We start from the raw sequence: 16,347 nt of genomic DNA, 5'->3' as shown, positions 1-16,347 counted from the left end.
ATGTCAAATGAAACTTTTCTCAAAATCCAGTAAGAATGGGATTTTCAGGCAGTTTAACTCTTCATTGCTTGGTGGGAAAGTATTTTATTGCTTATTGAATTGATGGAGCACAGTTTGAAAACCTACTTCATATGAGATTAATGAAGAGTGACCCTGTAATTTTTTGTTTAAACAGATATTTTTGAGAGCAAAATGATTACGCCAGGATAACATATATACCCTGGGACTGCCCCAGGCAAACCAGGCTGTGCTGCTGCATTAGTGGATGCCGGGGCGCAGGTGTGACTCTCTGGTAAACGGAAGTGGGAAATGGGAAATGGATGGGAATCCTGTTCCCACCTTTACAGCCCTAAGCTGCTAGAGGGCAGCTTAGGAGCCTGGCCCTACAGAGACTCTGCAGCCACTTAAATTTGCACAGCAGTGACACTGTTGGGTGTGCTCAGCCCTTTGCCTAGTGTTTATTGGCATCTGCTATCTATGTGCCAGGTGTTTTCTGAGGTCCTGAGAGCGATGGTAAATTACATGATTCTGAAGATTCTTAAGGTTTACCCTATTCATTCAGCAGAGCTTGGCAATGATGAGTTCCGTACTTCTACCATTAACAATTGAGAGATGTAAGAATATCTTGTTTAAGTGGGAAAAGGCACAAGAGCTTCCAGCCCTGAATTTGGAATTCGAAGTGTGTCTAATAGGTCTTCATCTCTATCCCCTCCCCCCCACTTCCGAAACTGAACCGTAATTAGGATCTGTGGGTATTTGCATATAATCCTTCAGTTAGCAGTCACTCTATTGGTAGGAGTTGAACATAGCTGTATGCGTTGATGTTTGTTTAACTAGTATTCATCTTTGTGTGTAAGTTGTGTTGGAAATAACTGGAGGAAATACTAATGATGGGACAAGCTCCTGTGTGTATCTGTCTGTGTCTCTAGGATCTGGGAGAGGAAGGTAAGAGTATATTCTTGTCAAGGAGAGAAAAATGAAGAGATACAGAAAAGGGAATAATAAGGAAAAATATAAAGAATCAAAAAAGAAGAGTAAAAGACACTGAAATGAGATTTTCTAGACTACAATAGTATATGTATGTTAAGAGTTGCATAAAGGTGCTTAAGATTAGAAAAACGCCCCCCATTCTGTCTTGGCTTTTCACTGTCAGTTATCGATGTGATGGCTGTTGTTGCAAATGGGGTCGCAGGAGCCCAGGTCTGGTGCGTAGACTCTACAGACTGGAACTTCGCTAGTATGGCTTTCCAAATAGTTGCACTTAATTGAAGATATATTTTAATGTTCTACGTATAAAGTATCAAGGAACTGATTTAATATAACAGATTTTAGACTGGTGTTGACTTTAAAGTCAGATTTCACATTAATTTACCCCGATGTTTTATTTTCCTTAAGACATAAAAAAGAACTTTGCTTTTCCTGTATCTTTTAGCTCTATGGAATAACATGATTGCCTGTGCTACCTTTAGAAGATTGTAAATACTTCTCTTATTTTTAACGGTAATTTTCAAAAATAATTATATATAAATCAGATCTGGAGCACTCACCAATAACAGTTGAAAGTTCAAGATATCACAGTTATCTTTTTGCTGAGTTCTGAGCTCAAGACTTAGGAATTCATTAGTCACTTATGAATGAATGCAAGAGGAACTTGAACTCACACTGAACTACTTTTGGCAAGTTCAGACATGGGTTTTTTTTTTTGGAGATTAGTGAACATTTAAACAGTGATTTTTTTATTATTTTTTTTAATGAAAGGTTAACTTAGGTAAAGAGATGGCAAAGGCCCATGTGCAGTTAAAGAGCAAACTATTTTCCTATTTCGGATTTTAAGTATATTAGTGTTTTCATATAGTTTATAAAGTCTTGGAAACATTGGATTACTTGCACTATTGATGAAGTGTTTTGAGAATATTATTTTTCCTGGTTTAACATGTAAAAAAAAAAAAAAAAGTAAGTTAACTTTGTGAATAAAAATGCAGGCCTTAAAGAAAGATCTGCTTCAAAGCCAACAGTCCCACCAGAAGAAGCTGAGCCTTACCCTTGGCTGGAGGAACAGGTTCCCGAGGACACAGGTAAGCTATCCTGTAATTCTGGCCGAAGCGCCTCCACCTGCCAGGTGTTCCAGTTTGCAGATTCCAGAATCATGTTTTACCAATAGTTTTGCAAATACTTTGTAAATAGTTGTGAAATACTTTTTAAAATCTTCTCTTCTGAAATTTTATAGTAAACTTAACTTTTTTTCTAGTAAAAATTTATACAGGATTTTAATTTTTGAGCTCTAGAGTCGAAGGCACAGATAGATGGTTGCTCATTGCCCGAGAGCCTACTTTTGGGAACATCATGAACTAAATACTTTGTCTCTTGATTCCAATTCCAGGACTATCGTGACATATCAAAAGTACCTCAAAAGTAAAATTAGACACAAATTGTACACTAGTTTGTCATCGTTCGCCACGTTATTTAATAGGTTAGGTCTGCTGAGTTGCCAGTCTTTTTAAAATAGGAGTCTCCTTTCAACATTAAAAGTCTTCCCAGACTTCCACGTGTTGTCTGTGAAGCTGTTTTACACATCCCTGAATTCCTAGGTCAGTTCAAGTATCTTAGTCACCCAAGGGCCTGTGACCCATTCTATGAGAACTCCTGAAATCTCCTAATACATTGGTAAATGAAATTCGAATCCATTACTGTCATTTCCTATTTATGATGAGATAGTTATTACAAAGTATATTTAATTTCTGCACACTTTTCATTTGCTCCATTCTCAAAAGTTTGGTTTCGTTTTGCCACCCAGTGGAGGTATTAGGTACGACACCACGTATTTACTGGCAACTTAAGTCCTGGGTCCAAGTGGTACTTGGGCTGATTTTATCACTGTGCTGATAAATAATATTTGGTTTTCCTTCCTTCCTTTTAAGATTAGTATATTGATCTGGTTTTGAAAATTTGTTCAAATCATAATCCCAAGAGAACTTGCTGTCTCCCTCCCATTCCTACAGAATTGCTATGAACATACGATAGTTCCAGAGCAAGAATGATTTTTTTGTTTTGAAATTTAAATACGTATTTGGATTTAGCACCTCATATTTTACTTTGTGCCAAATAAGTTTCTAATTTAAAAATCTTGTTTTTCAAAGCTAATACTCTGAAATATTGTGCTGTTTGCTTCCACTCTTTTTAATTTTTTGTTAGTATCACTCTTTGCATATTATGGATAACTTGTCCTCCTAAATCTGTCAGTTATTATCACCTCATATTCTTTTCAACTTCTTGGCAATATCTGGTTTAGTTGAAATGTGGCCTTTTCAACCTTGCTGTTACCTAGGTGTTTAGCTTCTCATTTCTCTGACCACCACCTATTTCACAAACATAGGTACATGCCTCTCATTGAAACACAATCACATACCCGCCTGTTGATCCCTATGGTGCTTTCTCTCTGCCCCCCAGTCCCTCTCCTTGCTGAAGGAGCCAGATTTTTTGGAAGAAGAAGCTACACTTGCTCTTTTGCCTTATTTTCCACTTAATCTTTAATTCATCGCAGTCTGGCTACTGCTCCCTGGGAATGGGAGGGGCTCGAGAGTCAAGGACAGAGAAGACGGGATGATGACTCGCCTAGTTCCAAACAGAGCTATCACAGATGGTTCCGAGGTATGCGAGGGCTAGATTGTGGAGATCTTAATATTCTGTTCCCGGAAGCTTAGGCAAAGGAAGCTGTTAAAGGGTTAAGCAAAGGAGCAGAGTGCCTGCCTCCACTTCTCACTCACAGTGTGTTCTGTGGATGGTTGTAAAACTGGGACTCCCCGTAGGAAGCTGTCATTGTGAGAGATGGTGAGGGAGGAATAGAGATAGGCAGGCTCCTCTGTAATTATATGACAATATATAGAGAGATGGTTTGTGAAATACAAACATCTCTAAAAATGGAAATGGTTTTTGCTTTAGAAATGGTTTCGTAGTGTGATTAGCATGATAAATTCTTAAACATTTTCCTATCTGAAGTTCCAATTAGCTTACTCTGCTTTTGTCATTGAATATTAGCTCGGGAATACAGCTGATGTCCTTGGCATTTCATGGGACAGCATGCATGATTCTGTCTAATGTCAGTTCTATTTACTGAACATAGAGGACGTTTGTTAGAAAATTTATAACAATGTCCGTGTAGTTATAGCTTCTTGTTTGTCGTGTGATGGTGCAGTGAACCTGATAATCTGTTACAGTGGTGTTGGAATGTCGGTACTGATGTTCAGTTTTGTAACTTATACGTACTTGAACCTGTGGACCTGACCGTCAGATCAGGTTCTCTAGAGCGGAAAGGATTGTCAGTCATGTAGGGTCTTCTACTCACAATTCGTGACAGCTTCTGGGAGTTGACCACCCAGTCCTCGGAGCAGCCAGGGGCCCTTCCTCCTATCAGTCAGCGAGGATGCTGGTTGGCCACATAATTTAATGCCGTCGACCTCGTCTTCCACATCTTTATCTTTATTTCCCAGTAGTTCCTTTTCTGAAAGCTTTGCTCGTCCCATCTTCTTTATTCTATCATTAGTGTGAATTTTGTTAACAAGAAACAAACAATTTTGTTCTGAGTGAGGTTTTCTTTTTACAGAAAAATCTGAACCCAAATTAGCTTCCTTTTTTAAAAATCTCATGAAGTCTTTGAACATATCTACTGTCAAAATAAAACTAATTTCTAAATATCTACCATATTTGCCAACATAGAATAAAAAGTGGTCAATTGATATGAAAAGTATGCATAGTAGATTCGCCAGACATATTCATTGGAATGTATATATCTATAGATGCCATATTTCAGTTCTACATTAATGTCTAGAGTTTTTCTACTTAGTTGTGTTTTGTAATTATTTCAGGACGTCAGCATATCGAAGATGAAGTACAAGAAGAAATTCATTCCCCTCTGCATGAAGCAGTATACACGGATCATGGTATGAATTAAAATCTGCTTTATATATATTACTGAAATAATGCTTAATTACATCAAATGGCTTGGACATTATTTGAAAATTTAAATCATAATTGAGTGCTTTTTTTTTTTATTAAAGGACAAAGATTTCTGATTGACACTAATTTTATGTTACCCTATCTTACTATTAAGGAACTTGTCATGTACATCTAATAAAGAAATGGTAGGAATGCATGAGAATAAGCAAATCGAGACCAATGATACGTCAAGAACAGGTGGCAAGAACAGGGATGAAGAAAATAGGACACAGCCAACAAGCTGTAATGGGCTGTCCAGGTGCTATCGCTGACTCTCAGATTTTACTGCGTGCTTGGATGGTCGCCAAAACACAGAGGAGAAACTTTTAATTATGTAGGTCATATTACCAGAGAGGAAATAACGTGCGATCTACTGAGGAAATATTAAGCATTTTCCCAGCGCTTACATCTAAAATTTTTATATAAAGTTCTCTGTATAAATAATACTCTGGAAACCAATGTCTTAAGATTTTATAAGATTGTTTCTTGAAGCATCCCTTGATAAAAGCAGATAGTATAACCCCAAATGTAACTCACAAAGGGATTTTGAAGAGGGCAGATCACATGATATCCTGATGCTGAGAGTGGTTTGGTGTGAGCTGACGGTAGTCCTGAGGGGAAAACATTACATTTCTTAAAAACAAACAGAACTCCCTGTCATTTAAATTGGGCTTTAGCCGGCCTACTCAACTGTCTTTTTAGTCTTAGGTGTTTTGGTGTTAAAGGTAAAGCCTCCCGTCTAGCTCCGCTGCCGCTTGGTTGGGGAGACCAGCTTCGGCTGAGTTGTAGGTTTTTGCCACTGGCTGCTAGGGGTCTCGGAGTCCGTGTCCTTTCATTGCCAGCTTCTTCTCAGCTAGGAAAGACACTTCCCCTGCACGTACAGTCTGCCTATATGAACAAACACAGCCTTTCCCTTCCTATGCGTTTTTAATGTGACACAAAGAGAATGCAGCCTAAGTCATTGATTTCAATATAATGAGACAGGTGCTGTAATGGAGAAACAGGACGCCATGTGCAGGTTGCTCAGATTTGGGGGTTAGCAGAGGCTTCCTGGAGAAAATGACATTTTGATTTAGGAGCGGAAGGATGGACTAAGCGCTTTGCCAGGCACACGTCAGCAGAATGTTCTAAGCAAGAGGCATGTGTGAAGGAAGTCCAGAGGCAAAAGAGGGTCGGAAAGGAGTTCAGGATGGCTGGCCCGTGGGATGCGCAGGGGGTGAGTGATAAGGGAGAGGATGTTTTTACTTGGTTCTAATAGTAAGTGAAACCATCGGAGGGTGTCGAGGCGTGTTGTGCATTCTGTCTCCAGCGTGGAGAGCGCGTCGGAGGCAGTGCGCAGTGAGGATGTCAGGTGGGAGGTTGCACTGGTAACTCAGTGAGTCGAGACGGTTGGTCAGACTAACTCCAGTCAAAGGTGGGGAGGAGTAAAGTGGGGAAACGTGGTAGGCGTTCAGGTGGGTGGGCGTGGGAGGACTGAGAGAAGAGGGAGAAATTGAGTCTAGCACCTGTGTTCCTGCCACGAGCCTTTGTGTGGGACCCGTTCTCTTCTTTATAGAGACTTTCTCCTTAGAAAATCACATAGGCTGTGGCTTTAAACGACATTTGTATCGCTTCTGAACGTAGATCTGCAGCCCTCATCTCTCGTCTAAGCTCCTGGCTTATCTGCTGCATATTTACTCCGTTTGCTTTTTTGGGGGGTATCTCAGACTTAAAATGCACCTAAATCTGAATCCTTGATTCTTCTCCATCTGAATCCTTGATTCTTCTCCATCTCACTGCTCTCCCATCTCCCCCTGCAAAAATTAATTTTTGCTCTTATTCCAGTCTCTTAGATTTTAGTTAATGGTCTCCCTATCCACTTAGTTACTTAAGCTAAAAACCTGGGCATTTTCCTGGATTCCGCTCTCTTCTCCCCTCACATGTGATCCATTAGCAGGTCCTGTCAGCTTTGCCTCCAGCACGTATCTGGACTCTGCAGTGTGTCAGCTGTCACCATCACCTCTTGCCATAACTAGTGCAGCGGCATCCAGTTGGGTCTTGTTCCCATTTCTTCCTCTGCACCCCGTGTTTGATGTGGCCTCGCCCACTGTTCCTTATCTGGGCCCGGTCTCTTTCTCCATTAGTCACGTTTCTCTAGCCCAGCTGGCCTTCTCTCTTTTCCTTACAAACCGCCAAGCCTGTTCCTGCCTTGATGCCTTTGCACCTGTTATATCTTCTGCTGTGTGTGTGTTCAGTCTTCACATCTTATCAGACCAAACATGGCCTCCCCGACTGCCACCTGTAAAGTAGACTCTGTCCCCATTATTCTGTATTTTATTACCGGGTTCAGGTCCTGCAGCTGCCATTGAGTAGCTGTGTGGTTTTAGCAGAGTCTCTCAAGCTCCTCTTCCTTCATTATGGGATAATAGTACCTACCTCGTAGGCCTGTGTGGTGTTACTGTTACTGTTGTGTTGCTGTTGCTGTGATTTTTAACCTCATCTTCAGCACGGTGATAACAGTGTTACCATTTCTGCTGGTACCGAGCTCCCGGTCAGACTGCAGGGCGTCTCCGTAGGTACTTTCCTTTCAGTGTGGCACAGTGATGCTCTTAATTTAGTCTCAGTGACTAAATTTCATCAGTGCTGCCGGGCATTTTTCGAAGTGCTTTAATCCTCTCATCAGTGCTATGAGTCAGTATTCTTATCATTTCCGTTTTGGGAAGAGAAGTGTTAGGCACGGAGTAGTTAAGTAACTCGCCCAGGGTCACACAGCTGGTGTGGAAGACGCCATATCTGGAGCCTTACTTTCTAGACCCCACACCCCTAACCGCTGCGCTTCACTGCTCAGCGAAGTCCAGGATTCTTGAGTTGTGTGGTTAGCGCGTTGTATACAGGACATACTCTGTGTGAAGCCATACGCACTTACTATTGGAAGAAGTTTTTCCACCACAAGCCATACCTTAGTGCAGTAGAATAAGGAGCGTGTCCAACATATACATAAAAGAAGCAGGGCAGTTCATTATATCATAAAAATGGGCATCTTTGTAAAACTTAAAGCCTAAACATTGAGATTTGAAGTATAATACAGGTGATCTGATGGGAATGACCTAGCAAATGGTTTAAATATGTAGCTGGCTGCTCTTTGCAGTAGAATGCTAATATAGAGTTATTTAAGATTGTTACATGGAATTTTATGTCAATTCTCAACTAAAGGTCACAGGGTGACCTTTTCTCTGACCTGTTGGCCATTGAAGACACAAATATATTAATTAATAATTATGAGTTCATTTGTTCATTTATTCATTAAATGTTTATTGAGCATTTCCTGTGGCTGGCATGGCCCTAGGTGCTGGGCGTACACAGTGAGCAAAGTAAGCGAGGTTCTAACCGTGGCGAGTTCATGTCCTAGTGTGAGGAGGACCTGTGGCTGCCCCCGTCAGGTGGACTAGCCCTTGGCGGGAGTGGGCCCAGCCCGTGCAGCGGCCCAGAGGACAGGCGGGGGTGCCCAGCAGCGGGGGCCAGTGTGTAGCAGTCCTTCAGAAGGGGCCTACGTCGTGCCTGTGTCGCCTGCTGTCGTGAGCCCCTGCTGTACACCTGTGTCACTTTGTTCATTGTTATTTTTCAAGCAGAAGACCTTCAACAGGAAGAAGACGGACCAGCAAGAGAACAGCAGCCAGAAGACGATTTCCTTGTAGGAAGTGACGCGGAGGACAGATTCGAGCCCCTGGAAACTGGGACATTCCAGGAAGGTAGTACATTTCTTGGTTTTGTTGCAGGAAGCGACACCCGACGGAAGAAATTAGACGCTCAGACAACTTTGTTATTGGAAGGAGAATTTAATGCCGGTGGAGAGCGTGGGGCTTTCAGCAGCACCAAAGCACGATCTCCCCTTGCTTAGGTTTCTTACAGCTTATATTCCCTTGCAGGGTCCATGCAAGGGACACGTGATTCCTTTGTCTGAGGTTTCACATGTGCGTCATGACTCAGGATGGGGACGGGGAGCTTTGGGTCGTGGACTGCAAGGCGGGAGGAATTTCCAGACCACGGGTCTTGTTTTGTAGAACCCCCGATCTTGGCATTGTCAGCACCATTATAGGATTCTTGAACAGAGAGGTGGGACCTGCTTGGCGGATTCCTATCCAAAGGCTGAGCTCTAATTGTAATGTAACAAGCAGTTTTACACAGTCTTGTTATTCCTATACAGCTACAGAGATAAGAACTTTAGTTGGATAGCAAGCTATGAATCAGCAGATGTGAGCTGGAGAGTCTTTGAGGTAGGGGAGGGAGCTATGGGAAAACGTGATCGCTGGAGGGCACTGGGCAGCATGGGAGGTGAGAGCAGCTTTAACCGGCTGAGTCGGTTACTTCTGCAGGCCTTTTGCATTTTTCAGATGCCTCCTCTCCTCTCTCAGTTTCAGAATAAAATATAATAGACAATTTAGAATTATGATTATTGAAGCGTTTCTTAAATACCTTTAAAACCAATATTCGACTTTTAGCTAAAGTTTTTGTTTTTTTTTTTAAGTTGAAACTAAAAACTTCAGTTGAAAGGATTTTTTTCCCTGAAATAGATATCCCAATTTCAATCAAAGCACTTTTAGGGAAACTCTCAGGATATATAAATTTCTTAGAGAAAGTAAGTGAAATACTTCCACTTGTCACTTTTATTGTTCTCTCCTTTCTAGAGTGCCATGTGTTATAAAGAAAATAAAACAACTGATGAAATATTTTACTTGATGACCTATCACGGGCTCCGGTTCTAACATAGACTGTATAACTGCAGTCAGTAGAACACAATTCTTTCTTACAAGAGGCATTGGCAAACTTTTTCTGTTATCGGCCAACAGGCTGATGCTCGGGGCTTTGCAGACCACGTAGCTGGTGTCGCGACAACTCAGCTCTGCTGTCAACAGCACGGAACCAGCCTGGATGATACTTACATGGGGATTTATGGTGGCGGTTCAGTAAAAGTTTACTTACGAAACTGGACAGCAGAATTGGTCTAGGCTATAGACCATACTTTGCTGTTTCAATATCTTAAATATCAGTTGAGTAGTATACCTTGGATCTTTGGCACTAGGCAAGTTAGAGTGACAGTATCGACTGTTGACATACAGAGTAGTGATTTCTGTGACGATGAAAACTCTATTCATATATTTTGTGCTTTGCTCTGCTTTAATGTGAGGCTACCATTACGTGTACATAACTTTTTTCTTTATGAGATTCTCTGTCCTCTGTTCTTAAAGTAGTCCTTTAATATCTTAATGAGTTCTTAAAAGATTTTAAGCCATAATTTTATACTCTGACGTCATTTTATTTAAAACATATAAATGATCTAATTTTACATTTAGAATGAATACTGATAAAACCCTGTTTATTTAAGATAGACGTTTCATTTCTAAAGAGTCATGAAAGAAAACATGTTAGTCTGTCTGACTCATCCTCTCTCTCTAGCTCAGGTTATTGTATTTGTCAGCCTTGTGGGGTAGTTGAGCGGATCAAATGAGAGAACACGTGAGGTATTTCTGAGTGTAGTTCCAGTGAGAGGTAGTGTTCAGCAGACAGTTAATTGATCAATTCATGTTTTATTTTAGTAGTTATTTGCTTTCAAAATAAAATCAATGATGAGCATAGATTCAGAATATATATATGCAGTATATGTACCTACTATTTTATGAAAGTAGTAATATTGATTTCATGTTCTTTTTTTCCAGAAACTGAAAATACTTACCATGTAGAAGAGCCAGGTGAGGTTTTAATTTAATATCCTTCCTTTTTCAATTAGAATTGATCTTTTCCTATAAAAGGACATTGAGAGTGAGAGAGAAAGCATGATTATTTATTAGTAATAATATTTTACACTATATCAGATATCTATAATATACAGTTAATAATCCTTCTATATATTATATATATTATGTTATATTTTTGTGTTTTTGAAATCTGTTTCCTGAATTTAAATTCCCAATAGTGGGATTACTAGGTCAAACGATACTATAGAATTGCATGTTTTGTAGTCTTAAATTACAGAGTCAGTAAAAGGTCAGAATTGTGTGTTGTTCCACGTCACACATCCCCAGATGTTATTGCCACGCTGTAGACAGGCACGTCATCTTTCAGAAAGCCTGTGTTGTTGGCCACTGTTGGAGTAGATCCCTCTTTCTGTGCTTGAGGACCATGCGATATTGTTGGCTGGCATCAGGGCATATACAGTAGCCTCGACAATATGCGTCTGTAAACACTAGAATTCTGTTGCAGTCTGGGGGCGCTCAGGTATTGAGACCAAGTGAGGGGCTGAGAAACGTGTGTCCTCACTCAGGCTCCCAGGCAGGTGCTTGCTGCGTGGGAAGGAGGAGGGCCGGCTCCCAGCACTGCTGTTGCTGTCTGTCTCCATCTCTCCGTCCCATTTTTGTTTTGCTGAACATAGTTGCATTTGCATAACCTAAATAAGACTACCGCTCCACTGTTTTGTGGTTCGATGATAAATCCATTGCAATGGGGACTGTCTTACTCATCTTCGTATTAGGCGTTTAGCATAGGTAGTACCTATCTGTTCATGAATGAATGTGAGTTTGAGCATCATTATGGTTTGATTTCATACATCGCTATTAATACTAGAAATTGTGTTTTCCTATTTTGAATATCAAATGTGATCCTTATTTGAGTTATATCTGTAATTTCCTAATTGTTTCCTAATATATAGCTTCACAGGCCGATAATCAGGATATGGAAGAGACGACGTACGAACAGGAAAATCCAGGTTTGTGATACATGTTTCCATTCGAAGCATTGACCAAGGCCGTTTTAATCCAGAGTAATGCTTCATTCCGATTCAACAGAGTACTCTTTATAATACTTCTAATCATTTTTGGTTGCCCAGATAGTTGCAGAAATTTCTGAATGTACTTTAATGGAAGTTACTGAGACAGAATGACAGATTAGAGTGAAATTAGGTTCGAATCCTAGTACTGTTCCTTCCTATCTTTTGAATTAGAAAATTATGGAACTTTATCTTAAATTTTATTAAGTGATAAAGATGATATCTTACATGGTTTTGAAGATTAGAATTAATTCATAAATAGTTGAGAATGAAGTCTAGTGATATGTTTGTTTTTTTTTCACATTTGACAAAGGTGTACATTTTTTTCTTTTAGATTCCATTGAACCAGTAATAGATGATGATGAAAGAATTTATCCTGATGCAGGTATTAGATGAACATTCTATTAGATTTTAAACATTACTTAGAGGCTTTATAGTTGCAATGCTATGTTAACATGGTGATTTTTCTTTCAAAGGAGACAATTTTAACACCTAATGTAAGATGTTTTGCTTTGTAACAAAATTAGATTATTAAAAGAATATTAGGCTTTCATATTTCACCTCATCTACCACTGGCTCCACAACAAAACAGGATATGACTTCCTAACTCTACTTCTGCATATCTAGCTGTATGCCAGTTGCAGAAATTTATATGAAAATAAGTTACCTGTCCTTTTCTCTAGTTGTTTTTGGGCAGAGGCATTTTTCACTGACTCTGCAGATAATAATATTTAAAGAAATAGAATTCTATTTTTGAGATTAAGTTGTGTTTTTAGCCAAGCAGTTACACAGAATGACTCATTTAATTCTTTGGTTTTATTCTCTTTTTTGCAGATGATGTAACATATCAAGACTATGATCAAAAAGGTTTGAAAATGCTTCTTAACATTAAGCCACCTGCTTGTTTTAAAATCTACTCATAGTTTGATTGTATAGGATAGAGAGTATTGTTTTAAGCCATAAAACCATAACTCAAAACATCCAAACGAATGATAGTTTTCAAATAATTACCTATTTCAATGGTTCTGCCATTGCCTTAAGAATTTCTTAAATTCTTTTAAGTTGCTTTAGGAAGCAGTTAAAATTATTCAAGAAAACTTATCTCATTATGTTATAGTCATAGCTCTGTCTTGACTAAAACAAGTAATGTACTTATTAAACTACCTTAGTCAGAATTTAACTACTCTTGCTGCTTTGACAAATCAGTCTCACTCTTAAGTACCGGGGACTGATCCACCAGCATGGAGAAAGGTGCAGAAGAGGTTCATTCCAGGCTTAAAGGCAGCATGGAGAAAATAGTTCTGGCAGCTCGATGGCATGAGTCGTCTTAGATGCAGATTTAGGTAATGATAGCTCTCTCGTTGCCCAAGCACTTTACATGCTGTTTTATTAAACGCCATGAAGTAGATTATATTTTTGCTACTTCCAAGATGAGAGAAATAAGGTTCAGAAAATGTAACCAGTTCTAACAAATGATAGAGCCAGTGGTGTATCCTTTGTATTCCAATATCTTCAAAGATGACTGTAGAAGGGAAAAACAAGTCAGTCAAGTAGAACTTCGTGTGTGAAGCAAGAAAGGTCAATAAACATATAGTGCTTGAGTCAAATATGGAGGACTTTTTATGTGGTTTTAGGTTTTAGGGCTAGGCATTCAAATGTGAACGTATTATAGAGTCTACTTTCAGCAAATTTGTATTCTCATGATAGCTGGTGAATGTCAATAGAAGAAAATTAGAAATGGCTGTGTGTACATCTGATAAGCTAATTTATTAAGTGTGTACATTTAAGATTTGAGACCCTACCAAAATCACCATCCACACAGGCTCTTTCTACTGGGATGTGAATGACACCCTTGGAAGAATTCTAAATTCTGTTTTTATGGACTCATATTTTTACAAGAAATTAAATAACATGGCCACTATGATTACATTTAGATTTTCTTTTCAATTTTGAATTTGAAGGAGAAAATAGGAACTCAGAAACTAAAAGGTTGCATGTAGAGGTAGGATTTGACATACTTTACTGATTTCTAACAGTCATTTAAGTGTTTTCTTCAAAACTGGGAAGAACATGTTTGGAATGCAATTTGCAGACTAGGTCTAGAAAACTTCAAAATTAAACTTGAAAGAAGTATAAAATAAGACACCAGGCTAAAAACGTACTGTAAAAATGAATTTCCATAGGCAGAATGTCATAAAAATATAATTTAAAATGTTAACAAAGAATAATAAATATGACCTAAAGGGTCGTTAAGCTTTAGTGAGATACTTTGGATTATCTGACTGTAGAGCATAAGCTTTTTCAAACAAAACAGATCTGCTAGAGCACAGGATTATTCACTATGTGTTAAGAAGACGCTTTTGTGGAATTCACTAGGGAATTCCAAAACTAGGGAAACCAAGCGACTGTATACAAGTGAAACTATAAGTAGGATAGAAAAAAATCATTTTTAGTGGGAAAAGAGAATATATTCTGTAATTAAATCCCTGAACTCTAGAACCTAGAAAATCTATGGATGGAACCAGCTTTCCACATAAAAAAAAAAAAAAATCTGAAAAAGCATCAAGCCTACATTGGATACACCTGGGGAATAATAATACAGTCTTACCATCTGATTGATTTATTTATTCATACACTACATATGTACTAAGTATCTGTAATAGTTCCAGTGACGAGCACACAGATGGTCTCCATTCCCTTGGACCTTATATTTTAACAGGAGGGTAGAAATTACACAAATCGTTTCAGTTTAGTGTTCAGTTACAGTTGTGCTAAGTGCAGGTGAGAACGAGCGCTGTGTGTGACAGGAGAAAATAGGAAAGTGACCCCACCTAGTTCCTGCTCCAGGCAAGCCTTCCCTGAAACCGAGCGGATGAGAGCACTTGGCAAGGCAAGGGGGAAGGTGGCTGAAACACAGTCGGAAGCCGGTAAGGTGGCAGGTGTGTCTGGAGTGCCGAGAGTAAGAGTCACGGCCTGAGATTGTGAGGTGGTCCCAGTCCAGAGCGTGCCTGTAGGTAGGCCGAGGGTGTTCACCTTCACCCGAGGGCACTGTTTCAGGCACTGAAAAACCAGGTCTGCATTTCGTAAAGATCAGTCTAACCTGGAGCAAATACACGGAGAGAGACAAGAGTAGTTAGGGGGAGACCAGCTGAGTTACTGCAGTTATCCAATCTGATCTTGCCTGAGCCACATCTCTGCCAAATGAGGAGTCAAAGGAGATGACTTTCAAGAAAGGGATTGAACAGCAGAGTCCCATGCTGCTGAGACCCCACGCAGGGCAAGTAAAAACGTGCATCTGATCTCGTACTACAGGAGCCTCTCGGTGACCTTGGCAAGAACTGTTTTCAATGGACAGAGTTGGACAGAAATGAAAACAGTGTAAACCAAGGTGGTGGCACTGAAGGTGAAGGGAAGTAGACAGCGTTGAGAAATATTGAAAGATAAAATCAACAGGGCTTGATGTGCAGATATAGCTGGGGAGAGAGAGCAAGGTGTCAGGGACCACGTCTACTGTTGTGCCTTATGCACTCGATAGATGGTGATGCTCTTTTCCTAAGACAGACAAAGGTGGGAAACGGGAACTGGCCCAGATGGTCCAGTCTGTACGTGTCGATAGTTCACGTTGAGACATCCAAGGGGGGAAACCTAACAAGCTGATAGGTAGATGATGTTTGGATCTCAGAAGAGAATTCTGATTCATGGTCGTGAGCTTGAGAATTGTGAGCATATATGTGGTAATTGAAGCCAGTGACAGAGCTGACTTATGGAGAGAGGATAGGGTGGGAAGAGAGGAGATTCTGTGGCTGGACTTTGATGAAAGGCAACCTTTAATGCCTGGAAAGAAAAGGATGAAATGATAAGGACTATTGAGAAGGAAAAACCAAGGAGTGAAAGGAGAATGTGGTCATGTTGAAGTCCAAGTGCAGCAGCGTTTGAAAAGGAAGGAACCACTAAGAGATCACATGTGGACTAGATGGAATGTGTCCACTACGTTAGCTGAGGTGCCCGTCTCCTCAGAACCAGACGCATAGACACAGAGGGGAGGGGCCTGCGGGGATGGGTGGAAAAAGCGAAGGAGAATGAGAGCTACAGACTTCCACTTATACAACCAGTAAGTCTCAGGGATGTAACGTGCCGCGCAGGGAACGTAGTCAGTGATATCGCAGTAACTTTGTCAGGTGACAGATGGTTAGTAGATTTATCATGATGATCACTTCATAAGATATATAAATGCCGAATCGCTGTATTGTTCATCTGAAACTCAACTCCACTTAAAAACATGAGGTGCTCATTGGTCTTAGGAGCCTTTTTCAAAATGTGGTCAGGGCTGGCAGGCCGGAGTGGGTTGAGAGGAGGAAGCGAAGAGATGTAAGTGACTCTTCAAAGAAACTAGACTGTAAAATGGAGGAAGGAGGGGAAGCAGGCTCAAGAAAGGACACTTTTTTAAGTCAGCATGATTGAATACTGACATGGGTCGGGGCGACAGAGTGGGCAAACGTTCACTGCTCCTTCGTCTTACAAATGCCACTGAAAGGACAGAAAACAGTCTATTAAAA

The 16,347-nt window shown here is 40.1% G+C and overlaps 1 protein-coding gene across 2 annotated transcripts in view; it reads left to right on the top strand.

The window, feature by feature from the left end:
* ASPH (aspartate beta-hydroxylase) overlaps window positions 1–16,347 on the top strand; it is a 180,363-nt gene that overhangs the window by 53,378 nt on the left and 110,638 nt on the right. The window contains exons 4-10 of one of the 2 annotated variants that reach the window (XM_015598670.2): window positions 1,983–2,075; window positions 4,863–4,937; window positions 8,598–8,720; window positions 10,686–10,718; window positions 11,675–11,731; window positions 12,126–12,176; window positions 12,626–12,658. In XM_015598670.2, the coding sequence (XP_015454156.1) occupies window positions 1,983–2,075; window positions 4,863–4,937; window positions 8,598–8,720; window positions 10,686–10,718; window positions 11,675–11,731; window positions 12,126–12,176; window positions 12,626–12,658 (465 nt within the window). The remainder of the gene's footprint in view (window positions 1–1,982; window positions 2,076–4,862; window positions 4,938–8,597; window positions 8,721–10,685; window positions 10,719–11,674; window positions 11,732–12,125; window positions 12,177–12,625; window positions 12,659–16,347) is intronic. The other variant, XM_015598671.2, reaches the window with a different exon arrangement.

Source organism: Pteropus alecto, unplaced genomic scaffold (genome assembly GCF_000325575.1).
Source record: "Pteropus alecto unplaced genomic scaffold, ASM32557v1 scaffold87, whole genome shotgun sequence".
Lineage (NCBI taxonomy): Eukaryota > Metazoa > Chordata > Mammalia > Chiroptera > Pteropodidae > Pteropus > Pteropus alecto.
The sequence above is the reverse complement of the archived record's forward strand: the minus strand, read 5'-3'. Positions and strand labels throughout refer to the sequence as shown.